This window comes from Melopsittacus undulatus, chromosome 9 (genome assembly GCF_012275295.1).
Source record: "Melopsittacus undulatus isolate bMelUnd1 chromosome 9, bMelUnd1.mat.Z, whole genome shotgun sequence".
Taxonomy (NCBI): Eukaryota; Metazoa; Chordata; class Aves; order Psittaciformes; family Psittaculidae; genus Melopsittacus; species Melopsittacus undulatus.
This window is the reverse complement of record NC_047535.1, coordinates 12,250,727-12,278,106: the sequence shown is the minus strand read 5'-3', so window position 1 is coordinate 12,278,106 and position 27,380 is coordinate 12,250,727. Positions and strand designations below refer to the sequence as shown.

The 27,380-nt window shown below is 60.8% G+C and overlaps 2 protein-coding genes across 8 annotated transcripts; one reads left to right on the top strand and one right to left on the bottom strand.

The window, feature by feature from the left end:
• Positions 1 to 1,994: 1,994 nt before the first annotated feature.
• On the top strand, positions 1,995 to 18,283 carry CELF6 (CUGBP Elav-like family member 6). 7 transcript variants are annotated; one of them, XM_034066023.1, is made up of 13 exons: positions 1,995 to 2,250; positions 5,420 to 5,502; positions 11,469 to 11,517; positions 12,857 to 12,985; positions 13,121 to 13,200; positions 13,657 to 13,800; positions 14,156 to 14,300; positions 14,375 to 14,524; positions 14,760 to 14,822; positions 15,655 to 15,735; positions 15,831 to 15,974; positions 17,037 to 17,192; positions 17,503 to 17,620. In XM_034066023.1, exons 1-12 carry the CDS (start codon positions 1,995 to 1,997, stop codon positions 17,162 to 17,164), a joined length of 1,452 nt encoding a protein of 483 aa, XP_033921914.1. In that variant the 3' UTR covers positions 17,165 to 17,192; positions 17,503 to 17,620. The 7 variants fall into 7 exon arrangements, with proteins under 7 accessions (XP_033921914.1, XP_033921917.1, XP_033921918.1 ...); XM_034066026.1 differs by having other exon boundaries at positions 1,997 to 2,250; positions 14,165 to 14,300; XM_034066025.1 differs by having other exon boundaries at positions 2,046 to 2,250; positions 12,860 to 12,985.
• Positions 18,284 to 19,659: 1,376 nt separating this feature from the next.
• Positions 19,660 to 27,077, bottom strand: PARP6 (poly(ADP-ribose) polymerase family member 6). Its single transcript, XM_034066467.1, is given in 23 exon segments — positions 19,660 to 20,093; positions 20,177 to 20,261; positions 20,401 to 20,464; positions 20,581 to 20,660; positions 21,006 to 21,116; positions 21,119 to 21,330; positions 21,422 to 21,534; positions 22,121 to 22,169; positions 22,396 to 22,463; positions 22,603 to 22,668; positions 22,772 to 22,897; positions 22,974 to 23,066; positions 23,151 to 23,246; positions 23,515 to 23,568; positions 23,919 to 24,099; positions 24,305 to 24,454; positions 24,686 to 24,752; positions 24,845 to 24,935; positions 25,073 to 25,133; positions 25,635 to 25,729; positions 25,841 to 25,918; positions 26,771 to 26,834; positions 27,030 to 27,077. Coding segments are annotated over 22 exon segments (2,091 nt in total). The 5' UTR covers positions 26,819 to 26,834; positions 27,030 to 27,077; the 3' UTR covers positions 19,660 to 19,990.
• Positions 27,078 to 27,380: the final 303 nt, after the last annotated feature.

Genomic DNA, 27,380 nt, shown 5'->3' with positions numbered 1-27,380 from the left:
TTCACCCTTCTGCAAAAGGATTCCCAAATGCTGCTCCTCTGAAGTGATACATCTTAAATAGGGTGGGAGGGTAGCTTGTGATGCCCAACCACCACAGAGCAGGGAACTTTAGCCAGGTTTTGGGGAAAGGGGGATGTTTTATTGCATGCAAAGAAGGATATTTTCCTTGGTTCCTGGGGAAAGATGCTCCTCTGCTTCTCCCAAGTCTCAATGGAGAATTTGTGCCCCTTTCCTGAGTTTTTTTGATTGTGAGTATTGTCCTGATCTTGCATTTCAGGCGGTGCAGTGGGAGCCGTGAGTGTCAATCTGCTGCCTGTCGGTGCAGGCAATTCTCTTGGATTGAGTAACCCAAAAGACCAAAGTAATAATACTCATAATCATGATTCGATGTGGTTCTGAGTCCTAAAGCACTCTGATAGGCCAGTGTAACTAGTGCTAGTACCATTAAACACCGATCAGAAGCTCCTAACTCCATGAGGACATCCTGTGCTCTGCCCCTTGTCCCCACCAATGCCACCCAGCATCCGCACGGCATCCTCTGGGCTCCACTTCCGGAAGCATCACTTGGCACTGCAAAGGCCTCAGAGATGTGTGGAGCAGCCGCTTTACCTCCTAGGCCGGCCTCTGGTGCTTTAGAGCTGGAGTTTGCCCCGTGTCTGCATGGCAGGGGGTGGCACAGACCCTTCCACACATGGCCCCTTCTCCCCAGCACATCTATTTCGGTGAGCACAGAGCAGGCGGCGCCGCGTGAATCACCCGGGGCTCGATGGGATTAAAAATAAACCCAGGCGCTGGAGAGGAGCAGCCAGAGCGTGGCGGGGGGATGCGGAGACCCCTGCGGGTGCCCACCCCGGGCACCAGAGCCTTCCAATGGGTGCTGCTGGGACGAGCTTGCACGTGCCTGCTTGTAGAGACTCGCATGTGGGTGCTCGCGAGCACGTGCGGTCGTGTACCTGCTTGCACACACGTGCAGATGCAGCACAGGCTGGCAGCAGGGGCATGGAGCTGCACGTGTCTGTGCATGCTCTTGTGTGTGCTCGTGAGCACTCCTGCAACCGCGTGTGCACACCTGCAGCGCGTGCAGGTCCCTGCACACACGTGTGCCTGCACACCCCTGAGCATGCACGCGTGTGCGCATGCACTTACACAACATGTGTGGGCTTGTAGAGACCTGCGCAAGCTCGCACACATGTGCTTGCTCATGCTTGCATGCACAAACCCAGGCTCACACGTGCTCGCACATGCCTGCACACACATGCCAGCACGCTGAGGAAGCCACCCCCCCCCCGAGCCCTGCTGCTGCTCTGGGAGTAATTAATTAACAACCCTGCCAGGTATTAAAGCCGTTTGTCTAATTACAGATGTTTCGGGGTGACACAGGGTCCATTGAGGCAAAAAATGCAACAAAGCACCCAAATTGTCCCTTTTCGGCTTGTTTGGGGTGTTTAAATCCCGCCTAAAGGTGGGTGTTAACTCTGGAACCTACTGAGGGCTGCGGGGGGGTGGGGACGGCAGGAGCTGGCTCAGCCTCTTGGCCAGCCCCGCTTCGGGTGGCAGGGGGTGATGGGGATGACGGGGTGTGACGGGGGGTGACGGGGGGGTGACGGGGGGGGTGACGGGGTGTGACGGGGTGTGACGAGGGGTGACGTGAGGTGTGACGGAAGCTGGAGCGCGGTGGGGCAGAAGGGGCTGGGGTCGGCCCGGCAGGGGGCAGTAGTAGGCGGAGCCGGGGTCCCCCGCGCGGCTGTCGGCCTCCCCTCTCCTGATTGGCCGCCGCTGCCTCATTATGCTAATGACCTGCGTCTCGCCGGGGCCAGCCTGCTGACGTCACCAGCCCGCGGGTTGTGGGGGGGGGCAGTACCGTGAGCGGAGAGGCCCGGGCCGAGCCGAGCGGTTCCGAGCGGTTCCGAACGGCGCCGAGCGGGGCGGGGCGGGGCGGGGCGGGGCGGCGGGCGCCTCCCGCAGCGGCGGCGGCGGCGGCGGCGGAGCGGGCCATGGCCGCGGCGGGCAGCGGCGTGGCGGCGGCGGCGGAGGCGGGCGCGGCGTTCAGCACCGCGAACAGCGGCCGGGTGAACGGGCTGAGCCGCCCGCCCGGCGCCATCGCCATGAAGGATCACGACGCCATCAAGCTCTTCGTGGGGCAGATCCCGCGTAACCTGGAGGAGAGCGACCTCAAGCCGCTCTTCGAGGAGTTCGGCCGCATCTACGAGCTCACCGTGCTCAAGGACCGCTTCACCGGCATGCACAAAGGTACCGGGGGCTCTGAGCCCGCCGGCCGGGCGCGACCGGGGGGGGGGCGCAGAGGTGGGACACCCGGCAGGGCTCCCCTCGGGTAGAACGCCCTGAGGTGGAGCACCCATGGTCTGAGTACCCCTGAGATGCGGCACCCTGGTATGGGACACCCCAGAGGCAGGGGTACCCCTGAGGTGATGCATCCCTGGTATGGGATATCCCAGAGGCAGGGGTACCCATGAGGTGATGCATCCCTGGTATGGGATATCCCAGAGGCAGGGGTACCCATGAGGTGATGCATCCCTGAGGTGGGATATCCCAGAGGCAGTGGTACCCATGAGGTGATGCATCCCTGAGGTGGGATATCCCAGAGGCAGTGGTACCCATGAGGTGATGCATCCCTGAGGTGGGATATCCCAGAGGCAGGGGTACCCTTGAGGTGATGCATCCATGGTATGGGATATCCCAGAGGCAGTGGTACCCATGAGGTGATGCACTTCTGAGGGGGGACATCTCTGAGGTGCAGCACCCGAATATGGAGCACCTTTGAAGTGGAGTTATTCTTAGTCTGGAGGTACCCCTTAAGGTGGGGATACCCCTGACGTGAAGGTACCCCTGAGCTGGGGGCACCCTGGGGGTGGAGGTGTGCTGGAGGTGGGGTACCCTGGTACAGGGTACTCCTGAGGTGGAGGCACTGGTAGGGTCACCCTGATATGGATCACCCTGGTATGAGGCACCCCTGAGGTGAAGGTACCCCTGAGGTGGGGACACTCAGGTGGGGGGCATCCTGGTTTGTGACCCCCCTAAGTCTGGGATACCCCTGAGGCAGAAGGCACCCATGTAAGGTGGAGGTACCACTGGGATGGGGGCACCTGCCAAGGCAGGGGCACCTGCCTGGGGTTTGGGTTCCTACCTGGGATGAGGAGCTGCCATCTGGCTTGGGGACACCCCTGGGGACAGAGCACCCCAGGGCTACAGCACCCCAGTGGAGTTTAGGACATGTGCCTGGACTGGGGACACCTGTCTTGCATCAGGGCACCCATGTGGGATACAGGCACCCGCTGCGGATGGAGACACCCATGTGGGATACAAGCACCTGCTGTGGATGGAGGCACCCATGTGGGATACAGGCACCCTCTGCGGATGCAGGCACCCATTTGGGATACAGGCAACCACTGTGGATGGAGGCACCCATTTGGGATACAGGCACCCACTGCGGATGCAGGCACCCATTTGGGATACAGGCACCTACTGTAGATGGAGGCACCAGGCCTCTGAGAGCCGAAAGGACCAGGGCTGCCCAGCTGCACCTGGCACAGGGAGCACAGCACCTGAGCAGAGGTGTGCTGAGGGGCTCATGTGTGCACTGCTGAGGTCTCTATGGAACCCCCACCCCTAAGCCAGGGTCTGTGGCACTGGAGCAGGGTCAGGGCACCCTGGGTGTCACCCGGACAGGATCCTCCTCACCCTGTCACCAAGCCCCCGTGCCACAGGCAGCACCCACACCACTGGGACTTCCTGGGAAGCTGACACTTAGTGCTTCTGGATGGTGCCCTTCGGCCATGGGGCAGCCACCTGACTACACCATTCTCATCACCGCACCCTCCAGAATGTCCCCGTATGCCACAAACAACAGGATTCACACCTCGCCAGGCCCCCTCGGCACCTCCTCCAGCACGGGCTTCAACTGCTGAGGCCCAGACACACGCTTGAACTGCGGATGTTCCTCTCATTTGAACATCATCCTTCCTCCTGGCGAGCCTCTGGAGCGGGACTGCTCCGGCCACAGCCCTCCCAACTCCTCTGGAACGCCTGGGCACCATCCACGTTGTTGCCTGTAGGGGAAATGGGGAAGAAAACGAAGGAATAAAGAGCGGTGAGGAGGAAGCCAACATGATTACGGATGGTAAACACTGGAAATGGCACCGGGGCTGACGCGAGCTGCTGCACTGACCTCCTCTTTCCACCCGCAGTGGGATAATGTTTAACCAGGGGGATCTCTCCTTGCTCCCCATGAGGGTTGATGTCCCCAGCACCCTGAGACAGATGAGGGACCCTGTCCCTTGGTGTCCCCCCGCACCACTGTCGTGCTCCCTCCCCTCCCAGGCACGCTGATTGTACTTATTAAGAGTTATTAATACTTAATCAGCTGGCGGATTTAATTGTGCCAATATTAAAAATGCATCAATGTCAATTTTATTCATTAAATATTTACTTTGTTGAAGGGAAACTGTTTTGCTGCTGTTTTAATATCACTTTCAGGCACTTTTGGATGTGACCCCAGCAAACTGGGGGGAAGCCCTCAGGGAGGGTGCAGTGTGGTGGTGGCACAGGGACCGGGATGTTCCCGCAGGGATGGAGAGGCGGAGGGGAGAGCACCGGACCCAGTCCCTAGGGCTTGCTCGTCGCCAGCTCTGGGCAAACGAGTGGCGTGGCAGTGTGAGTCAGCGTGGGAAAACCTCACCCCAGGCATATTCCTGGTTCCCAAAGCGCCAGGATGTCGGAGGAGCCATGCTTTATCCCGAGAAGGATGCTCGGAGCTGGGAGCAGTGCTGCACCCAGCCAGGATGTGTGGCCTCCCCGGATGCCTGGAGATCCACTTCCCAGAGGCTTCTGCTGCAGCTTCTCCCAGAGCACCGCTGCTGCTCCTGCCCTGCTCCTTCCTTCATCCCACTGCTCCACCTCCCATCCTGTTTCAGGGCTGAGCTCTGGCCCTGCTGGTGGTGGTGCCCTGTTGGGTGCCAGGGTGCCACAGTACTGGGGTGCTGGGTGCTGGCGTGCTGGGTGCCAGTGTGCTGAACATGACAGTGCTGGGTGCCAGGGTGGCACAGTGCTGGACATGATGGTGCTGAGGTGCTGGGTGCCAGGATGCCAACAGTGCTGGGTGCTGGACATTATGGTGCTTGGGTGCTGGGGTGCTGGGTGCCAGGGTGCCACAGTGCTGGACATGACAGTGCCACGATTCTGGGGTGCTGGACGTCACCTTGATGGGGTGCTGGGTGTCACAGTACTGGTGTGTGTGGTGCTGGATATCAGAGTCCCAGGGTGCTGGATGCCACAGTGCCACGGTGGTGGGGTAGGAGGGTGCTGGTGCCAGGGTGCTGGGTGCCCCAGTGCCACATTTGTGTGCCTGGGGCTGTGCCTCAGGACCAGGCCGGATACTGACCCTGTCTCCCGGTCTCCACAGGATGTGCCTTCCTCACCTACTGCGCCCGCGACTCGGCCCTGAAGGCGCAGAGCGCCCTGCACGAGCAGAAGACGCTGCCGGGGGTGAGTGACACCGGGGTGAGCTGGGGTAGGGCACAGGGACGGGGACACGGATCCGGGGTGTGGGCGCAGGAGCCGCTTCCAGCGGCCGCAAACCAAGGCATCGATTTTGCTGGCTCCCGCGTGTGCTGCGCGTTCTGTGGGCTCCGACCTCCCGAGCTTAACAAAGTGAAAATAAATATTTAATTATTCGCCTAAATAAAAATCAATAGGGACGCTGCTTGGCTGGGAAAGCGCCGGGCCCCGGGAATATCCATCCCTGCCTCGGGAGCGCAGAGCTGATGGAGCAGGATGAGGTTCATGTCATGAGCTGCGCTCTCGCCGATGGTTTAGTGCATCAGTAGGTTTAAGGTTTAACAGCCCACTTTGGAACCCTAAAGGAGGAGCAGGGTCAGGCCCTGCCTGTGGGCACAGGGCTGGGACTTGCCTTCATCCCTTCTCATCACACACTGTGTGTATACACACGTGTGAGGTGTATGGTCACTGTGGCTGCTCGCTTCTCACCCTGCACCCCTGGTCCGCGGGGTGAGCACAGGGGTGCACGTGTGAGTAGGTGCTTACAGGTGGGTGTGTGGGCACGTGCCCATGTGGGGGACATGCCTGTGCACACCCCTCTGTGCGGGTGTGCATGCAGCGGTGTGGGGTGTGCATCTGCTGGGGCACACAGCTGCAGCAAGTGTGCACACCCCTGTGCCTATGCACACCACTGTAGCTGTGCCCCCCCATGCTTGTGCCCACACCCCTGCAAGCACATGCACACCTCTCTCTGCTTCTGTTTACACCCCTGTGTGCTTGTACATGCACCCCTGGGCTTATGCACACCCCTCGTAGCTGTGTGCACCCTCCATGTTTGTGCTTGTACCCACATGTGACTGTGCACACTGCTTTACAGTTGTGCACTCCCCATGTATTTGTGCACACCCTCTGTGCTTGTACACACACCCCTGTGCTCGTGCGCTCTCTGTGCTTCTGCACACCAGTGTGTGCTCCTCCTCACACCCCTGTGCCTGTGCACAACCCCATGTGCTTGTGCACACCTGTCTGGACTTGTTCACATTCTCATACTTATGCACACCCCTCTCTGATGGTGCACAGCCATGTGTGCCTGTGAACACTTTCATGTAGTGGTGACAGCCATGTATGCTTGTATTCACACCTGTACCTGTACGCACGCCCCTGTACCTGTGCTCAGACCCCTGTACCTGTGCTCACACTGTACCTGTGCTCATACCTCTGTACCTGTGCTCACACCCCTGTACCTGTGCTCACGCTGTACCTGTACTCACACTATACTTGTGCTCACACCACTATACCTGTGTTCACCTGTACCTGTGCTCACACCCCTGTACCTGTGCTCATGCTGTACCTGTGCTCACATCCCTGTACCTGTGCTCACATCCCTGTACCTGTGCTCACCCTGTACCTCTGCTCACTGTGTACCTGTGCTCACCTGTACCTGGGCTCAAGCTGTACCTGTGCTCACCTGTACTTATGCTCACCTGTACCTGTGCTCGTGTCCCCGGGTGTACCCAACTCCGGACAGGCCCCGCCCCCGGCGCGTATTGGGGGCGTGTCCAGGCTAGGAAGGGGCGTGTCCCTACCGAAGCCCCTCCCCTCGGCTCGGCTCGGCCCGGCTCGATTCGGCTCGGCTCGGCGGGGCTGCGGCCGCCCCTCCTCCCGCCCCGCCTCCCGCGCACCGCTGCGCGAGCCGAGCCGAATCGGGCCGGACCGAGCCGAGCCGAACAGAGCCGAATTGAACCGAGACCCCGAGCCGGGTCCGGCCGGCCCGAGCCGAACCGAGCCGAGCGGAGCCGAGCCGGGCCGGGCCGGGCCGGGCCATGCAGCTGCCGCAGGTGCCGGCGCCCGGGCCGCGGCCGCCCGTGCTGTGGGTGCCCGCCGGGTCCAAGATCCTCTGCATCGAGGTAGGGCCCCGCCTTTGTCTCCAGCGGCTCGGGCCGGGGTCTGCACCCGCGGGTGCTCGCAGGCGGGCAGGGATGGGGGGTGATGGTGAGGGCGGTGGATGTGCTGCCGGGGATGGGGTGTTGCCAGGGCGATGGGGTGTGTGAGTGTGGGTGATGGTGAGGAGGGTGCATCTGCACCCAGGGATGAGGTGCCTGTGTTAGCAGGGCGGTTGTTGGTGATGAGGGTGTATTTGCACGCAGGGATGAGGGTTGTGTGTGTTGCTGTATCTGCATCCAGGGATGGAGAGGGTGTTGGCCAGTGGGGTGTTGGTGAAGGGGGTGTATCTGCACGCAGAGATGCTCTGTGTGTGAGTGTGGGTGTTGGTGAGAAGGGTGTATCTGCACCCAGGAACGGTGTGTGGTGGGGGTGGTGGTGAGCAGGGTGTATTTGCAGGCAGGGATGGAGTTTGTGCATGCCTGTGTTGGTGAAGAGGGTACATCTGCACCCAGGGATGGGCTTGTTTGTGTGTTGGCTGGAGGGTGTATTTTTCCACCGGGTGTTGTATGTGTGGTTGCAGGTGTGCAAAGGGATGTGCTCGGGGGGGGGGGAGGTGTTGCACCCACACGTGGTGGAGGGGTGCGTGCGTGCCTTGGCAGGGGCACAGTTTTGCCCCGGGGTGTGCACAAGAGCAGTTGCACCCAGGGATGGTGAGTGTGCGAGCGTGCCGGTGGCTCTGTGTGTGTGTCAGCGGGTGCTGAGCGTGTCTCTGCACCCCGCGATTGTGCGCACGGTGATGGGCTGTGGGTGTGCGTGGGCCTGGAGGTGGCAGTGCTGGGGGTGTGTGCACGTGCGTGTGCGCGCACGCTGGGTGTGAGCAGGAGCACGTGTGTGCATGAGGGTGGTGATGGGCTCCCACATTGTGTGCAGAGCTCAGGTGTATGTGGATGGGTTGTGGGTGCTGCAGGGCAGGTGTCCAGCACCGGGTGTCCACAGTGCTGCTGGGGACCCACTGTGGGTCCCACTGCTGCAGTGGGGAAACTGAGGCAAGGGGTGTTGTGCTTCTGCCTGGCACGGGGTTGCGTGTCTGTGGTTGTGCAGAATCCACAGCTGCAGGGAAGGTGCTGTGGGTGTTAGGTGGGGGTGCCAGTGCTCATGAGGACTCGGGGTATGTGGTGAAGGGGTGTTGTTTGCAGGTGTACACAGGTCTACAGGGGGGGCTTGGGGCAGGTGTGTGGCTGCATGTGGGTGAACAGTGGTGCTAAGGCTGGTGTACACTGTGTGTGGGGCTGTGTGGGTGCAAGGTGGGGGTGTACTGTCATGCAAGCGGTGCTGAGGCAAGCATGCCGCTGTGGGTGGGTGTGCGTGGAGGTTGCATGTGCTGTGTGTGGCGCTGCGGTTGTGCTCAGGGGTGTGCAGGAGTGGGAGTGCGGCTGTAGGGGGTGTGTGGTTGTGCGTGGGGGTGTGCTGGGATGGTTGTGCACCTGCGCGGGGTTGTGCAGTGGTGTGACTGTCCCCAGCCCGGCTGTGCCCTCTCACTGTGAGTGCACCCCCAGGACTATGGCAGGGTGTTCCCATAATGGCAGGCTGTTCCTGTGGTGGGAGGCTGCCTGTACCCAAGCGCCTGTCTCCCTGCACTGGGTGTTGGCTGCCTGGGGGCCCTCAGGGTGATGCAGACACCAACCTCCCATAGGCACCCGCTGCTCCAGCATCACCCGGCACCTCCATCTCAGCTCACTGGGATGCGCAGTGCCCTGACGGGTTCATCGGCTGTTGGGTGCAAGGAGGAGGGTGACCCTGAGGAAGGAGCTCTACCCCCTGCCCAGGCTGCTCTGGGGCTCCAAATTTGGGTGGGGGACAGTGACAGTGCCCAAGCAGTCAGGAGGTGGTTCCACAACCGATGGTGATCCCCTTGGCTGTTGCACTGTGGTGGTGTGGCCATGGAGTGCCATAGCTGGGGCTCTGTGGGGCACCCACGGGTGCTGGTGGGTGCTGGAACACCCCAGACAGGATCTCCACTGACACTGGGTGTAATGGCATGTCCCTGGGGTGTGTGAGGATGGGGGGAGAATGGGTGAGCATTGGGGGTTGGATGTGTGAGTGCTGTGAGGTGGAAAGGTGACTGGTGGAGAGATGGGGATGAATGGGCAGGTGTGAGGGTGCTATGGGGGTGGATGGATGAGTGGATGGATGGATGGGTGTTGGGGGGTGTGGGTGGGTGCTGTGGTGGTAGATGGGTGTTATGGTGATGGGTGCTGGGGATGAATGGGTGAATCCTGGGGGAAGATGTGTGGATGGGTGATTGTGGGTGTCAGGGAGGGATGAGTGGATGGATGGATGGATGGATGGATGGATGGACTGATGGGTGGATGGATGGATGGATGGGTGGATGGGTGGATGGATGGGTGTCAGGAGCAGAGGGAGATGGCTGGGTGGTTGTTTGGGTTGCTGGAGTAGGATGGAGGCCTGTTGGGCAGTGATAGGTGACTGTGTGGGTGCAGGGGTGCTGTGGGGACAGATGGAGAGGTGGGCACCATCCGCCTGTGCCCAGCAGGGGTCTGGGTGCCCACATCATCTGCCTGTGCCATGGAAGCTGGCAGTGGGGGCACTGAGCACCCTGGGTGGGAATGAGGTGATGCTGGGGGTACCAAACCCCTTTTCCAGGGGTGTCTCCAGGCCGGGGCTGTTTGTCCCAGCATGGTGCAGGGCCCTGGGGAAGGTGAGCTGGTCCCTGAGGTCTGACATTTATAAACATCAGCCGCTCCCGGAGAATCAATACAGTTTAATAACCGGCGAGCGGAGACGGGAGACACATCAAAATGACACTCTGCGGCTCCCTAAATGTTATTCTAAATCATCCTTGCTGCCTTTATTGCATTAAGCACACAGCAGCAGGCCTGGAAATGTATTCCATTGGAGGCCGTGCACTGGGAAGTGGGACTGATGGGTCAGCGGATGAGGGCAGCTCCCCCAACCCAAAACTGGGGTTCCATCCTCCCAGCCGCAGCAGGGACATGGGGACAGGGGATGCTGGTTCTGCTGTCACAGCCTCCTGGCTTTGGAGTGAGCCCCGTTGCAGGGGATGGGGTGGATGCCTGAGGGAGGGGTGACACGAGGGCAGAGCTGGGCGGCCCCATGTCCCTCGGTGGCTCCTGGGGACTCGGTCCCCTCCCTGGACCATCCCTGGCTCTGCACTGACATTTCTCCCTGCGTTTCCCTGGAGACGAGACGGTTGCTGTGGAAACCTCCCTCCTCCTCTTCCTTATCCATCCTCTTCCTCACCCTGGGATGGGAGGGGGGCCCTGGTGCTGCCCTCATCAGCCCTTACATTTGTTGCCCCCTCCATGGGTGCACAGAGGGACCCCGGAGTGGGGGTACCCACCCGCGTGCATGCTTGAGCCATGTACGTGTGCGCACACACCCGCCCCGTCATGCGTGACATCCTGCTGTTGCCGTGACGACCCCATCGAGCACATGGCTCTGGCTCTGCAGCATCGCGGGGGAAGCACGCTTGTTGCCATAGAAACGGCCGTAATTGTAGCGTTTTTCAGCTAAAAGAGGGGGGAAAAAAGGAGGGGGAGAGAGGAGGGGAAATGGCTCTGCGGGGCAGCGGGCCAGGGGTGTGCCTGGCGTGTCCTGCTGCACACGCATGTCACAGCCGCGGGTCCGCACAGTGGTGACGCACGGTAGGAGGCCAGAATTGGGTGGGAATGAGGCACAGGGCCGCGCTGGTGGCAGTGCTGCCAGGCTGGCCGGGTGCTGCTGCTGCCTCTGCAGTCCTTTGCAGTCGAGGAAAGCGGGCAGGCGGCCAAGGCTGGCACCGGCGGCCCGCGGGTGCCTGCAGCACCGGGTGCCCATCCTCGGGTGCCCATCCCCAGGGCCGCAGCATCGCCCTGTGCCCCTAGCACCCCCCGGTGCCCTGTGCCCACGAGCCCTGGCTCTGTTCTTGCAGGTCCCTTCCCTGCTCCCTGTGCCAGGCTGGGGCTAAATCCTGCTGTTCCCCATGGAAAGGGTTGGGGAGGGGGGCACAGCACCACCACTGACCACCTGCTCCCGCTTGTGTGTTGCAGATGAACCGCCCCATCCAGGTGAAGCCGGCCGACAGCGAGGGCCGAGGAGGTAGGTCCCCCCTTCACCAGCTGCCCAGTGTGGACAGGGGGTCAGGGCCACGCGGGGGGTGACAGGGGAAACAGTGATACTGTGGGGGCTGCTGTGGGGAGGTTTGTTTGCAGAGAAACCCCCAAAGGAGCTGCCTGTGCTGGTGGCATCCAAACAAATGTGATCTCAGCCCTCCCTGCCTGCCCAGCTGGAGAGAACATCTTGATGTCATGCTGAGAACAGCCTGATGTCATGCCAGGAACATCCTGATGTCATACCAGGAGCATCCTGACATCTGACAGCCCCTTCACCTATCAAACAGCCCAGTTACCCACCTGCAGCTGCCTCTGGGGACCCTGCAGAGCTGGGGTGCAGGAAGGAGTCAGCCACACATGGCCTGAGCCCCTCTCAAACAGAAGCTGCCACCTCCCTCCCCCAGGTTCTCCATGGGGTTGTGCTGCTTCCAGGCTGAGTCAATCATCTGGGCAAACCTGCAGGAATTGGATCAAGCCCCCCAGCGTTACTGGTGCCAAGTGTTGGGAGCACTGGGATGCTTGCGTGGGGCCGCAGGCCCTCAGCGGGACAGCCAGGATAGATGGCCCCCTGTTAAAACCACGCTATTAAACACACCACGAACTGGTCCCAGCACATCCCAGAGGGACCTGGCAGATAAATTGCCCACTTACCGAGTGTAATTGGTGAAGGATTAAAGATGGATGGGGCAGTTTGGGCACCGTGCTCCAGCCCTCTCGCCTGAGCAGCAGCGCTCCCCCCATCCGCCCTGCTGGGAGATGGTTTATGTGTAAGCAGCCAGCACAGGAGCCCTATTCCCTGAGCTGATTGTCCCAGTTCCTTAACGGGCGGAGCATTGATTGTCTGCTGCCATTATTTATTTATTTGCTGGCCAGGCTCCTGACAGGGCACCTTATTCTCTTTGTCAAATGCCATTAGCGTGCGGCCGGAGCGTGCGGCCACGCCAGACGGATGCTGCTAATAATCGTGAACTTCTCATTATTTACTCTCCCTCCCCTCGGGGCTGGGTTATTTATGTCCCCTGGGCACGGCCGCGGCTGTGGGTTCTTCTGCCAGTCCATCATAGGAAAGCAATTGCTGCTGGTTTGCGGCTCTTTGTTTCCCAGCCACAGCGGTGCCGGGGGAGCTGGGAAAAGCCCCAGCTCCAGGCCCTCAGGCGGCTCTTTCCCAGCCTCCCCCCCTCAGCAGTTTCCCTGTTGGAGAGGTTTTCCCACCCGGAGCTGGGTGTAGGATGGAGGTGATAAATCCCGCACGGTGGCTGCTGGATCGGCGGCGCTGGCTTTACCCGGCGCTTCCTGCGTCCCAGCGGGCTGGGTTTTGCTTTTAGAAGACAGGAAGCTCTTTGTGGGCATGCTGGGGAAGCAGCAGAGCGAGGACGATGTCCGGCGCCTCTTCGAGCCCTTCGGCCAGATTGAGGAGTGCACCATCCTGCGAGGGCCCGACGGAGCCAGCAAAGGTGGGCAGTGGGGTGAGCACGGTGCGGGGAGCACAGTGGGGTGAGCACCATGGGGTGAGCAGTGGGGTGAGCAGGCAGCACCGGCTCCTGGAGCACCCAAGCCCAACCTCTCGCATGTCTCCTCTCTGCCTTTAGGTTGTGCCTTTGTGAAGTATGGCAGCCACGCCGAGGCACAGGCTGCCATCAACAGCCTGCACGGCAGCCAAACCATGCCGGTAAGTGCAGGCTCTCACCCTGCCCTGTTCAACCCCGTGCTGCCTGCATAATCCAATCACCAGCTCATTTGATCCTCTGTCTAATTGGATCAAAATCCTACAGACCAGCAGTTTGTTGGCCAGATCACCCCAAGGTTCATCCTTGTCCGGGCACTGGGGATGGTGCTCAGGGCTAATTCCCTCCCCGCTGCAGAAAGGGGCTGTTTAATTAACGCCGAAGGTCAAAACTGTGAATGAGGAGGGGAAAAGGGAACGGAGGTCAGGGAGCCGCCGGGAGAAACACCGGCTATAATTAAACCTCACATCGATTGCTGGTCGCTGCTGCCAAGGCAGCAGCATCCTGAGGGCTGAGGATGCTGCAGCCGCTGCGAGCCAGTGGGTCCCTCCTGGAGCAGGGACACGTCCTAGGGGCATCGCCGGGGTCCTGCCGTCAGCCCCATCTTCCCCCCATCCCAGGGCGCCTCCTCCAGCCTGGTGGTGAAGTTTGCGGACACAGACAAGGAGAGGACCCTGCGACGGATGCATCAGATGGCCGGGCAGCTGGGCATCTTCAACCCCATGACCATCCAGTTCGGTGCCTACGGGGCCTACACGCAAGCGGTAGGAGCTGGGGCTGGCCAGGACCTGGGGGTTTGGGGAGTCCCATGGCTGGTGGAGGTGGTTGTGCCTGCAGAAGCCTGTATGGGATTGTGTCTGTGCCAGTGAATGCAGACGCCCATCAGGGCTGGTGCATCCCCATTTATGGGCACCACAGAGGGTTTCACCCCCTCAGATGAGGATGGAGGGAAGGGGTCCATGTACCACCTTTTCTATGTGTTGCCTGTCTCTGCGTCCCGCAGTGGGTGGCATCCATCCCTCACGTGCAGGTGCAAAGAGGGAGATGCTGATTTATCCTCCCTGCTCCCCCTTCTCTCTGCCTCTCTCCTTCCCCTTTCCCCCCCTTTCTTTTCTTAAGATCATGCAGCAGCAAGCAGCCCTGATGGCGGCTGCGCAGGGCACCTGCCTCAACCCCATGGCTGCCATCGCGGCCGCCCAGATGCAGCAGATGGCCGCCTTCAACGTCAGCGGGCTGGTGGCCGCTCCCCTCACCCCTTCTTCAGGTACAACCCCCCCATGTGCCCCCCCGTCCCTCCCAGCGGCCCCGTGGGGTGTCACTGACCGCTCCGTGCCGCAGGTACGAGCACTCCCCCCGGCATCAGCACGGCGCCGGTGCCCAGCATCGCCACGCCGATCGGCGTCAACGGCTTCAGCCCGCTGCCGCCGCAGACCAACGGGCAGCCTGCCTCGGAGACCATCTACACCAACGGCATCCACCCCTACCCAGGTAACCCCGCTCGGCTCCCCCCCTCTGCGCTGCGCACCCCAGGAACACGCTGGGTGAACCCACTGGAACCCTTCCTCCCTTGGCATCGCTGCCTCTGGGCTCGGCTTCTACGGAGCAGCAGGAGCAGCTCTGCCCCCCCGCGGCCGTGCTCGGCCTGGAGCCGTCTCCCGTGGGATCTGTCCGTCTGTGGCCTCCTCTGGCTGATTCTCTCTTCTTTCTCCTTTTCTCTCCCCAGCTCAAAGCCCCACGGTGGCAGATCCCCTCCAGCAAGCCTACGCAGGCATGCAGCACTATGCAGGTCTCAAGCTTTGCTTTGCTTTTTCTTCCTTCTCCCCTCATTTGCTCCTCACTCTTATTTTTGGAGGGCAGACATCAGCCTGGGGTTGAACCACAGGATTGGTGCCATGTGTTTGGGCACGGATTAATGCAGTGAGCATCAGGTGCCGTACCCCAGCAGGAGCTGCGGGGCAGCGAAGGGGTGATGCTGGTGCAGAATTCCATCCACTCATTCCCAGCAATATGGATGTGTTCCCAGCACAGCCCTCTGTGCAGGTTTTGGGTGGAGGAAAGTGAGTTTTATTGCCCATGGGGGAGAGCTGGCAGCGGTACCAGCAGAGGGGGTGAGGTTTGGGCGGTGATGGAGAGCTGGCTCCATGCTGGATCCTGCTGCTGGAGGCACCAAGATATTGGAGATCCTTGGATGTTCATCGTGTGGCCGAACCTGCTGGCCAGGTATGTGGGCTGCAGGAAGAAGGGAGTCAAACCATCCTGTGGAAGTACGTCGGGCCTGGCAGCCATTTCTTTAGGAGCACTACCAGCAACGTTCAGATTTTCCACAGAAAATCAAGTTTGGACCCTGAATTGTTGGGTTTTTCCAACCAAAAGTGCCAGCTTTCCTCAGCCTTGAGCCCGTGTTACTGCTGCCACCACTGTCCCTCCTGGGAGAGCCGTTCCTGCATCCCTGCCGTGCCGGGAGGCCGGGGCCGTGCTGGGGTGGGAAGAGCAGAGCCACAACCCTGGGGCAGCAGAGGCAGCTCCATCGAGGGTGGCAGCAGGGACACCCCTGTTCCCAGCCCTGCACAGGTCTGGGGCGGGCGCCGGGGCCTCAGCTCCACGTTTCTCTCTTGCAGCAGCGTATCCCACCGCTTATGCACCCATCAGCCAGGCCTTCCCCCAGCAGGCACCCATCATCCCGCAGCAGCAGCGAGAAGGTGAGGAGCTGGGGGGGCACCCGCGGCGGGGCTGGTGGCTCCTGCCCCCCTGGTGCCTCGCGCCTGACGTGTGCCTGTCCCTTGTGTGTCACCAGGTCCCGAGGGCTGTAACCTGTTCATTTATCACCTGCCCCAGGAGTTCGGGGATGCAGAGCTCACGCAGATGTTTTTGCCTTTCGGCAACGTCATCTCTGCCAAAGTCTTTGTAGACCGTGCCACCAACCAGAGTAAATGCTTTGGTAAGTGCCGGTGTGTGTGGCTCTCCTTGATGTCCCAGCACAGAGGTCCAGCTCTTCCCAGTCCCCAGCTCAGGGATCTGGGTCAACATCCCAGATCAGAGGCCCAGCTCTCTTCAACATCCAGGCTCCTCCTTGGCTCCATCTTGGAGGTCCAGCTCTCCCTGATGTCCCAGCTTGGGGGTCTGGCTCTCCCCAGCATCCCCAGCTTGAGGGTCTAGCTATTGATGTCTGTCTGTCTCCAGTGTCTCATCCCTGGAGTCCAGCTCTCCCCAGCATCCCCAGCTCAGGGGTCGCACTCTCCCCAGTGTCCCAGTCCAGGGATCTGTCTCTCCATGAATTCCAGCTCTGGGGTCTGTTTGTCCCCACCATCCCAGCTTAGAGTCCCGTTTGGGCAGCACTGACTGCCTATGGGTGCATGGTGGCTGGGGCAGTGTCCCCATCCTGGGGCCACCGGGCATTTTCGTGTCCCACACTGTGCCAGGACAGGACTCACCCTCCTGCTGTCCCCTGTGTCCTCAGCCCAGTGCTCCCTCCTGCCAGGGGGGATTGGTCACTGTCTGCTCTGCTCGTGTGGCCAAGCATCACTGCTGCCACCAGCCTGCTCTGGCCTGCGGATCTGCCACCCTGGTGTCCCTGTGCACCCTGTCAGTCCAGTGACTTTGGAGGCTCCATTACCTGGGTGTCCCACGAGCCCACACATCCTGTCCTGGTGTCCCCACAGACCTGCTCACCTTGGTGTCCCTGCAGTCCCTGACACTGATAGACCCTGTTGGCCCAGTCACTGCAGGCCCCATCACCTTGGTATCCCTGAGGACCACTCCAGTGTTCCTGTGGACTCCCTTATGCAGGTGTCCCCACAGAGTCCATCACCTCCATGTTCCTGCAGACCTTGGTGTCCCCAAAGATGCCATCAGCCCAGTCCCCTGCCATCTGGGGCTGTGCTGCTACCCCACTGTCCCCTCTCCCAGCATTACCCATGCTGGGGCTGCCTGTGGGATTTCATCACCTTGGTGAAGTGTCAACCTTGGATGTTTTGGGTGACAAACTCATCCTTCGCCCCAGGTTTCGTCAGTTTTGACAATCCGACGAGCGCTCAGGCAGCCATTCAGGCCATGAACGGCTTCCAGATCGGCATGAAGAGGCTAAAAGTCCAGCTAAAGCGGCCGAAAGATGCCAACAGACCCTACTGACCCCTGCTCAGCCTGGCCCTGCGGAGAGGTGAGGGGGATTGGGACCCTGATGTGCGCCGGGGGACCTGGTGGTGGGGCTCTGCTCGTGCTATGTTCCCTCCCACAGTATCCTCGGGGGTCTCTGCACCCAGGACCATGCTCATGTGTTTGAGTGGGGTTTGTGTCCCTGTCCCCATGCCTGTTCCCATCACTGACCCCGTCCCTGTCCCCATCCCTGACCCTGTCCCTCTGTCCGTCCCTGTCCCCATCTCTGTCCCCACTCCTGTCCTCCCCATCCCTGTCCCCATCCCTCCTCTCCATGCCCGGGCACAGGCTGAGGCTCTGTCGCTGTTTTGCAGGTTGGGTGTCCCGGGGTGTCTGACGACTTTCCCCTTCCCCAAGTGCAGTATCCAAACCCGTAACTCTCTTTCTTTGCAACACACCCCGGAGGAGGCAGAGGAGGAGGAGATGGAGGAGCAGCGAAGAAGAGAGCCATTCTGGTCGTAGCTTTTCTTTCCTTTTTTGATTACTTTTACCCCAAACTGGTCTTGTTTGTTACTGAACGGGAACACGAGCGAGGAGGATGAGGAAGGAGGAGAGCGACGCGGCTCCGGGGCTGAGGTTCGCCGCCGGCCGAGTGCCGGGACTCAACGCCTCCCTCACCGGGAGATGGGCGGAGGGCAGCCGGGATCCACTTTGTGGCTGGTGGTTTTTAAAGCACTCACTTGCTGCTACCGATTTCCCAGGAGAAACGAGGAAAAGAGGCTCCAAATGGATTCTTAAACCAAAGCCGGTGGGACGGGACCAGCCTTGGGCGCTTCACCTGGAGGATGCTTGGTTGGAAAAGGAAAAAGGAAAAGGGCAAGATTTGCTTTTTCCCCACATCAGGGGGAGGAGAAAAGGATCAAAGTATGTTGGACTTATAGAAGATATATATAAATAAGTATATATATATATATATCCCACGGAGCGGGGCAGCGGGACACGCGCTTCCCCTGCTTGTCACTGGCACAGGGACATAGGATTACTTGTTTCAGAGTCATATCATTCCTTAGAGTTTAGGGACCAAAGGACTATTGCTTTTTTTAAATATATCTATAAATAAATTAATTTAAAAAAAATTAAAACAAAACACACAGAAAAAAAAAGAAGAAACAAAAAAAAGGGGGGGGAGGGGAAGAAAAACAAAACAAAACATAGAAATTGAGGGGGTAAAAACACCTCGGGTGGGATCTGCTGCGGGTGTTCCCGGAGGGCTCTGCTCCAGGGCCTGGGATGCTCATGGCTGGGAGGGGGGGCTGCGGGATGGGGAGGGTTTGGGGGCTGCAGCGGAGCTGGTTGGACCCCTCGGTCGCCTGCGGGAGAGGGCGAAGCGCTGCGGTTCTCGGTGGCTTCGGGGGGGTTTTGGGGGGGTTTCAGGTTTTTTTTTCAGCCAAAAACAACAAAACAACAACAAAAAAAGAGGAAAATGTGAGGTTTCAGCAGAAACGAAGTGCAGTGAAATAAACTTATTTTGTCAAAGTCGGCACCTGGGCTGGTTCTTTGGAGCAGTTGCCGCCGGGTCCCACCACCTAAATCCCCCCATGAAGGCACCAGCAGGGCCAAAGCATCCACTGGGAATTTGGTGGAGCCGGGAGAGGAGCGTGGGCTTCTTTTTATTTGCTTTTTCCCAGGAATTCCCATTTTCCAGCAGAATCCCCATGGTTTCGCTGTTCTTTCCAAGTGATGGGAGAGCTTCTGGAGGATTCATGGCCTGCGGGATGTCCCTTCATGGGCAAGTGGCTTCATTTATTTATTCAAGGGGGAAAAGCCCCCAAACACCACAAATCGCAGCAAAACACAGATGGAGCAGGTGGTGAGGGGTGGATGGTGTCACATCCCCCAGGTTTGGGTGTCCTTTGGGGCCAGTGAGCGGTGATGGACACTGGAGTCCCTCTGTCAGCCCCCAGGGGCAGGGGACACTGCAGAGGTGACACCAGATACCCCCAGCAGTGGGATGAGCGTGCTGGGTCTCAGCCAGTGCCTGAACCTGAACCAAGAGGTTTCTGAGATTTGTTCCTGCCCTCCTGTACCAGCCCCGGCTGGACCCAATGCTGCAGCGCAGTGAGGGCTGCTCTGGGGTTTGGTATTCTCAACCCCTCAGACCCCGTGGTGTTCCTGGGATGATCCCACAGGAGCTGCCCCCAGCCCAAGGGGAACCTCTGCCACCCTCATTGTGGTTCCACATCCCTGGTGTGGGCCCATTCCGGAGGCACAGTCCCTTCTCTGTGGCATGGTCCCTGCTCCACAGCACAACCCCTTTGCCATGGTGCGAGGGCAGCACGATTCCCTCCCCAAAGTCCCAACTCTCTCCCAAAGCCCCATCAGATTCCCTACAATCCTTTCCCTGCAATCCCATTGTTTCCCCATGATCCTGCCCCTTCCCCGCAATCCCAACCCTTTCCCTCCCCCCCCCCCATCCAATTTAAGTACTTTCCAGGCACACGGATTCCTTTTTCCGTTTCTTTTCTCTGGTTTTGGGTTTGGTTTGTTGGTTCATGGTTGGTTTTTTTGCTTCAGTTTCTCATTGTCAGTAAAACCCCTGTTGCTGCCAGCGCCAGGAGGGGCGGCCACCGGCCATGCCAGCCCCTGCAGCTCCTCCGCACTGCCATGGGGTTGGGAATGCTGGGGGACAGGACGGGGAGGGGACAAGGGACCACTGAACCTGCCTCGTGCTTGCTGGATGCTGGACATTACGGACAGGGGGAGCCGCCGGTGTTGGCTCCATCTCAGCCTTGAAACCTGCGCGTCCTTCCCCAGCCCCCAAGGCTTCACTCGGTGCCGGGTGGTCCCAGGGGGTCCCACCGCTCAGTTTGTGTACACCTGAGTCCCGATCACACGCATGATCTCCTTCTGGATTTTGGGGTCCTGAGTATTGATATTGGCATCTCCCACTTGGCCATCTTCATACCTGGAAGGGGAGAAGGGGAGCAGTGAGGGGTGTCCCATGGGTGTCCCACAGGTACCACGAGGGGGGCACAGCCCAGCACTCACACAAAGAAGAAGCGGGTGCAGACGTGGTCCGAGACAGGGCAGACCCAGATGTTGCCGTGTTTCTGCAGGTCCTTGGAGGTGATGACTGCAGAGGAAGAGGCAGTCGGCCAAGGGATGAGGCAGAGCTCCCTGCTGGGGCCCTCCCTCCCTCCCTCCTCCACCCAGCCAGGGGTGTGGGTACTGCCTGTACCCCCCGTCCTGTCTCCCACCCCATATCACCGCACCTTCACACAGCGCGATGCAGTTCAGGTTGCGGCTCTGGAGGAAGCGGGACTGGATGGAGCGTGTCTGTGGGGAGAGGAGCCGGTGTCACCATCCCGCCGGGTTCAGCTCGCCCCGTCCCCAGCACCCACAGGTGCCATGTCCCAGTCCCCATCCTCTCATGGCATCCCCTGGCCTGTCACCTGCGGGATGGTGTTCATCCGGTTGTACCGCTGCACCAGCTCGTCCTTTGAAGGCATCCGGTGCTGCCCTTTCCCCATCCCTGTGGAGAAGTGAGGCTCCCATCACTGCCAGGCAGGCAGCGCCCTGGGGTGACACGGGGACACATGCCACAGACAGGGACAGCCACCCCACGTGCTCCTGCCCTGTGGCCGAGCCCTGGGAACCCCCAGCAGTTGGAGCACAGCTTTTAAAGACTGGAAAATGTCGGGATTTAATTCCCCAGCACATGGGAAAGCCCCAGCCTGGCTGGGAAGAGGCTGGCGCAGGTGGGAAGGATGCAGGATGCTGCCTGCTGCAGCCAGCACAATGCCAAACATTCCCGGGCCCATGCAGGGAGTGGGGATGGGAGCGCAGATGGGACTGGGCAGCACAGGCAGTCTCTTACCTGAGTATCCAAAGGAAATACTGGAGATGGGGCTCAGATAGATGCCCTTCCCATAGGCTGCTCCATGCAGCTTGCAGGGAAACACCAGGGTGAGCACCACAGGGTCACCCGACAGCTTAGGCACGGTGGTGGAGGCAGCCTGGCCTCTGCAGGCAGCATTTCACATGCCTGCATCCCTCCTTGCCTGCATCCCTCCCTGCTGCATCCCTCCCTGCCTGCCCTGGGGAGCAGGTCCGGCCCTGGGAGCGTTACCTGCAGTTTGGTGTAGGAAGCGTTGACCAGCCCGTTGCGGAGGATGGAATGCCAGTTCTCAATGTGAGAGCCGCTGGAAAAAGCATCCCCAGGTCAGCCCCATGGCACCCATAACATCCTGCCCCACAGCTCCCACCTGGGGTGCTCCCCCCCCAGCAGCTCACTGGAAAGCGAAGGTGCTGCCATAGAGCTTCTTGGCGGTGCGGAACCGCGCTTCCTTGGCTGGGGGGCTGCTGAGCAGGAGGAACTGGTGCGAGGTGTGCATGAACTTCAGCTGCTACCAGGGGAAAAGGAAGAGCAGCGGCAGTGCCGGCGGGACAGAGGATGGACACAGACAGACAGAGATCAAGCACGGCAGCCTGGCACCGGAACACCCCAGCCCTGCCTTGGCCACCTGGAGCCTGCCGGGAGGGCCCATGGCATTCCCCAGCTCTTTTCCCCCATCCCATAGCCCACATCCTGCTTCCCACAGCCCACAGCAGGCAGGGCCCATCCCAAAGGTTGCATCCTGCATCCCAGACCTCCCACATACATCAGACACTCACATCCATACATCTCTAATCCTGCATCCTGCATCCCATAGCCAACATGCTGCACCGTATAGCCTGCACCCTGCATCCCTATCTCCCTCCCACATACCATACTATGTCTTTCATTCTCTGCTCTACATCCCATACTTTGTTCTGCATCCCATATCCTTCATCCTGCATCCCATATCCTACATCCCACAACCCATATCCTATACCCCACATCGCATATCCTACTTCCCACCTCATGTACCCTCCATCCCACATTCCATATCCCATATTCCACTTTCCACTCTCCATCCCACACCCCACCTGGAGCCCAGACAGGCCCCTTACCCTGCTGAGAGGCAGCTTGACAATGTGGGATCTGTTGCTGGAGATTATCCTTGGGAAGAGGAGGAGAAAGAGGAGGAGGAAGGTCAGGCAGGGTGATCCCACACTCCCCTGGGACCAGAACCCATCCTGAGGCTTGTGGATCACATGAAAGGGGCCGAGGGGGTCATGATGAGGATGCCTGGCTGCTCCCCAGCCTGTCCTCTATCCCATGGGACATGGGGCAGTGGTGGGTGATGTGGGGCAGTGGAATGGGGCCACAGCACCCTCAACCTTACCACTGCAGGAGGGGATGGGCCAGGGGGTCCAGCTTGTCCATCTGCTTCTTGATCTCCAGGTAGGACCCCTGACAGAGGCAAGAGGGGGTGCGGGTGGGTCCCCCAGCACCCATCCAACCAGGGGTGGGTGGAGATCAGCACCAAAAAGGCACCCCTGGTGAAGGGTCCCACACCAGGGGAGTCTCTCATGGGCCCAGGCTGATGTACCTGGGTCATCTCCCGGATGGACATGACGCTGTCCAGGGCCTTCTGCAGCCGCTCGTAGTTCTTCTTCTACACACGGAGCAGGAGAGAGGTGGTCATCAGAGGGCTCCTGGGAGCTCCCCCTGCCCCATCACCCCCAGCATGGAGGAGCATTGGTCCTCCTAGTGCTTACCTTGGGGTTGAAGGCAAGTGTTTTGGGGTCGTTGGGGTCCACCACAGACGGGTAAGGCTCGAAGATGATGCTCTTGCGAGGGGACTCCAGGGCAGCGCGGCACATGGCCACCAGCAGGTCCACCACCTCGGGGACAGAGAGAGGGATGAGGGCACAGCTCCCCGAGGTGACAGCGTGGTCACCCCCCCCCCCCCCAACTTACCTCAGCACCTGTGGCCACCTCCTCTGCCGCACCGGACATGACGCCCAGGGTGTAGAAGGAGAAGACACAGAGCTCGCGGGTGCACACTGCTGGCTGCGGGGAGACAGGGCCATGGGCAGGGTTGGGGATGGTGACACGGGGTGACAGCCCACGCGGGGCAGCTCCCCATCACTGCACCTTGAGCATGGAGCCGTTCTGGAAGACATGCTGCTCGTCGCACACTACACAGTACTCATTGAGCGTCGGGATCCGCTGCTCCGCGTACTTCATGATCTGAGGGGGACAATGCCAGGAGTCAGGCCCGTGGTGGCATCCATGGGAGGATGCTCCAGGCAGTGGGGTTGGACGAGTGGGATGTGGGACAGTTGGAAGGATGCTCCAGGCAGCAGGACTGGGATGTGGGGCAGTGGGAAGGATGCCCCAGGCAGTGGGCTGAGGAGGAGCAGGACATGGGGCAGTGGGAAGGATGCTCTGGGAAGCAGGATGGAGCTCAGCAGGACACGGAGCAGTGGGGAGGATGCTCTGGGCTGCAGGACCTCACCTGGACGAGGAAGCCGTACTCCAACGTTGGGACGTTCTTGCAGTGGCCGCCGACCTGCGCCGGAGCCGGAGCAGAGCCCGCTGCGTTATCCCCTTTCCCCACCGCACCCCAACTTCCGCGCGGCACCAACAGCCCCCCGGGGCCCCCAACGTGCAAACACCCTCCTGGGGACACAACCACACCATGGACATGGCACCAAGAGGGGGTAAAACCCTGCAGGACCCACAGCTGGCATCCCAGCTGGCCCACAAGCACCCATGGGTGCTGGGGAGAAGGCACAGGGGAGAAACCCCATAGGAGCTCCCTCCAAGCCAAGGGGGTCCCACCACTGCCCCAGGCCAGCCCCCAGGAATCCGGAAAGGGAAAGGAGAGGAAAGCAAACCCCGACGCGGGGAGGCACCCACCAGGATGTTGAAGGGGGCGACACCTGCCTGGGTGCTGGGGGGGGGGTAGCCGAAAACCTCCACCTTGGGGTTCTTCACCATACAGGACACGGAGCGGTTCATCAGGCGGTTGACACGAGCCTCAGGGATGCCCAGTTTGCCTTTCAGCACCGAGTCTTGGATGACGGGGAAGCTGGGAGACCTGCAGGCACACAATCCCCCTGAGCTCTGAACTCAGACACCAAATTCAGCCTTTGGCTGGTTTTGGGGAACCACCACCATGTCCTTGGGCTCTGGTAGGGAGCAACAGCATCCAAGGGATGAGTAGGGAAACTGAAGCACAGTCCTGGCCACCCAGGGTGAGGGGACAGAGGGTTGGTCCCTTGGTGACACCATTAAGGTCTTACTTGGGGATGGGGGAGAAGATGCTGAGGCCAGCACGGAACTTCTTGATGGTGCCACTCGTCTTGAACCAACTGTGCCGCTTCTCCTGCTGGGTCTTCAGGAAATCATTGCTGAGATGTTTCCATTGCTGGGATGTGAACATGCCCAGGATCCTGGCAGAGAGGTGGCATGGGTATCCGGGTGCCAGCACCCATGGACATGTCAGTGAAACTGAGCCTAGTGCTTGGGTGGCTCCTGCCACCCAGCTCCTCCTCTTCCCCATCCCCACAGGGTGAGCTGTGTGGCAGCGGCATGGGGACATGTGGCTGGGCTGGGGGCAAAATGGTGCCTCTGTGGACCACCCACCCACCACCCTTGGGTGCCCGCTGTGTTTTGGTCCTTACTTCTTCAGCTGTAGACCCAGCCCGAAGCCCTCCTTGTTGGACGGCTGGAAAACCTCGATGGACGGTTCTGGAGGGAGAGAGGAGGACAAACAGTCAGTGCTGCTGCTGTGCCCGTGCTGAGAGCCATGGGGACACCGTGTCCTGCCTGGCCCCACTCACCAGGGCCATCGAGGTACTGGGAGAGGGAGAAGCGCAGGCGGAGGACGATGGGCTCCGTCCGCAGCACCTTCCATGCCGTCGCCACCTCCTCCTGCCGAGGGAGAGCTGCCATTTGGCACAGCCCTGAGGAGCCCCAGCTGGGGAAGGAAATCTGGGACCCCCCCCCCCCCCCCGTGTGTGTCCCCACCATCCCCATGCCCACGGTGCCAAGGACACCCCAGGACTCACATCGAGGAAGCTGATGTTCACATGGAGGTCGATGTCCACATCATCGATGGTCCCGTACTCCCTGTGAAGACACAGAGCCCCATGGTGGGGTGACTGTGCCAAGGTGGGCAGGCTTGTGGGGCAGTGATGGGCATGTGTATCTCTTCATGAATCAAGTGCGTGCACCCATGAGACAAGGACAGCAATGGGAGAGCACCTGGATTGTGGATGTGTGCTCCAGTGATGGCACAGTTGGATGCCCCAGGGATGCCATGGCTGGGTGCCCCAAGGTGCCACAGCCAAGTGCCTGGGGATGCCATGGCCAAGTGCTCCAGGGGATCCACAGTGGGCACCATGGAGATGGCACAGTGGGTGCTTCAGGAATGCCATGTCTGGGTGCTTCAGGGGCAGCATAGCCGGGTGCCCAGGGGTTGCCATGACCAGATATCCTGGGGATGGCACCATTGGGTGCCTAGGGATGGCACTGCCGGGTGCCCAGGGAGGCTATGGCCAGACACGCCGGGGATGTCACTGCTGAGTGCCTGGGGATGGCATGCCTGGGTGCAGGCAGCGGTGCACCCACCTGACGGCCACGGCATTCTCGCTGTAGATCTCCTTCACGGCCTCGATGTCGGCATCCAGCTGTGGGTGACGGTACAGGTCGGCAGCGCAGGTCCCCTGCAGCACAGCACCCCACAGCAGTGTCAGCCCCATGCTCAGGATCAGGCTCAGGATGGGGAGTCCTGAGCCCCACCATCACCCACTGGGTCCAGCACCCATGCTGCCTACCTGGACGCCATAGAGGAACTCCTCGGACTCATTGTCCCCATCGGAGTCATCATCAGTCCAGTACTGGCCCTTGAGGTCCTGGGGTGCACAGGGTTGGGCTCAGCAGATTTGGGGGGGCCAGAAAGTTAGGGTGCAGCAGGAATGGGGGGAAAGGGTTGGGAGGAATGGGGGAAGCAGGTTATGGAGAAGAGGATTGTGGAAGTGGTTCAGGGGTAATGTGTTGGGGGAAACAGATTAAGAGGGAGTGAAATAGGAGGAAGCAGGTTGTGGGGAATTATTTGGGAGGCAGTAGGATGGGGGAGCAGGATCGGGGAGCAGGATGGGGGAGTGTCTGGCAGGGCAGCAGGATCTGGGAATTAGGATGGGGGCAGCAGGTTGGGGGGAGTGGGAAAGGGGGAAGTGGGATGGGAGCAGTTTGAGAGGCAGAAGGATGGGGGCACAGGAGGATGGAGGAGCAGGAAGGGGGATGAGGGACCAGATTAGGGGAAAGCAGGCTGGGGACATCAGGTTTGGGACAGTAGGATGGAGACAGCAGGATAGTGCCAGCAGGATGGGGCAGCCTAATGGGAACAGAGGGATGGGGACAGCGGGATGGGGACAGTGGGATGGAGACAGCAGGATGGGGCAGTGGGATAAGGACAGCGGGATGGGAAAGCGGGATGAGACAGCGGGACGAGGGCAGCAGGATGGGATAGCAGGATGGGGCAGTGGGATAGGGACAGTGGGATGGGGACAGCGGAATGGGGCAGCAGGATTAGGGCAGTGGGATGTGGTAGTGGGATTGAGACAGCGGGATGGGGCAGCGGGAGAAGGACAGCAGGATGGGGACAGCGGGATGGGGACAGCAGGATGGGGACAGCGGGATGGGGCAGCGGGATAAGGACAGCAGGATGGGGCAGCGGGATTGGACAGCGAGTGGAGGCCACGCACGGAGCCGCTGCAGGGTCCTGGACGGTGGCGGGGAGGGTCCTCCCCCATCAGCCCCGTCCCCTTCCTGTGCCGAGGGACACGGGGACAGTCGGGGGCGCCAGGGCCTGGCCCCGTCTTCACCTCCCTCCCCGAGCAGGCCCCGTCCCGCCGCCCTCCCCGGGCCCCCATCCGCGGGGCCTGCTCCCGGCTCCGGGCCGCTGCCGGCTCGGTCCCGGTCCCGGTCCCTCCGCGCTGCCCCCGGCCGGCGGTCCCCGCTCACCATCTCAGCGGCCGGCGGGGCCTGCCAGCGCCTCCATGCTGCCGGGCGGGCGGGCGGCCATCGGGCCTTGACGTCAGGGCCCGGCGCGGGCTCGGCACCGCGGCGTCACCCGGCAACTGCCGCTGACGTCACCCGGGGGACCCCCCCCGGTACCCCCAGCAGGGCACCGGACACCCCGGGAGCGGGGCCGTGATGGATCCCCGGTGTCCCCAGCGCGGGGTCTCCTCAGCCCCCAGCACAAGGTCCCCAATGTGGTGGCCACGTTGCGTGCCCCCACAGCCCAGTTGTGATCCCCTGTGACCCCAGCATAGAGACTCCAAGGCTCAGTCTCCCCTGTGGTCCTGGCACAGG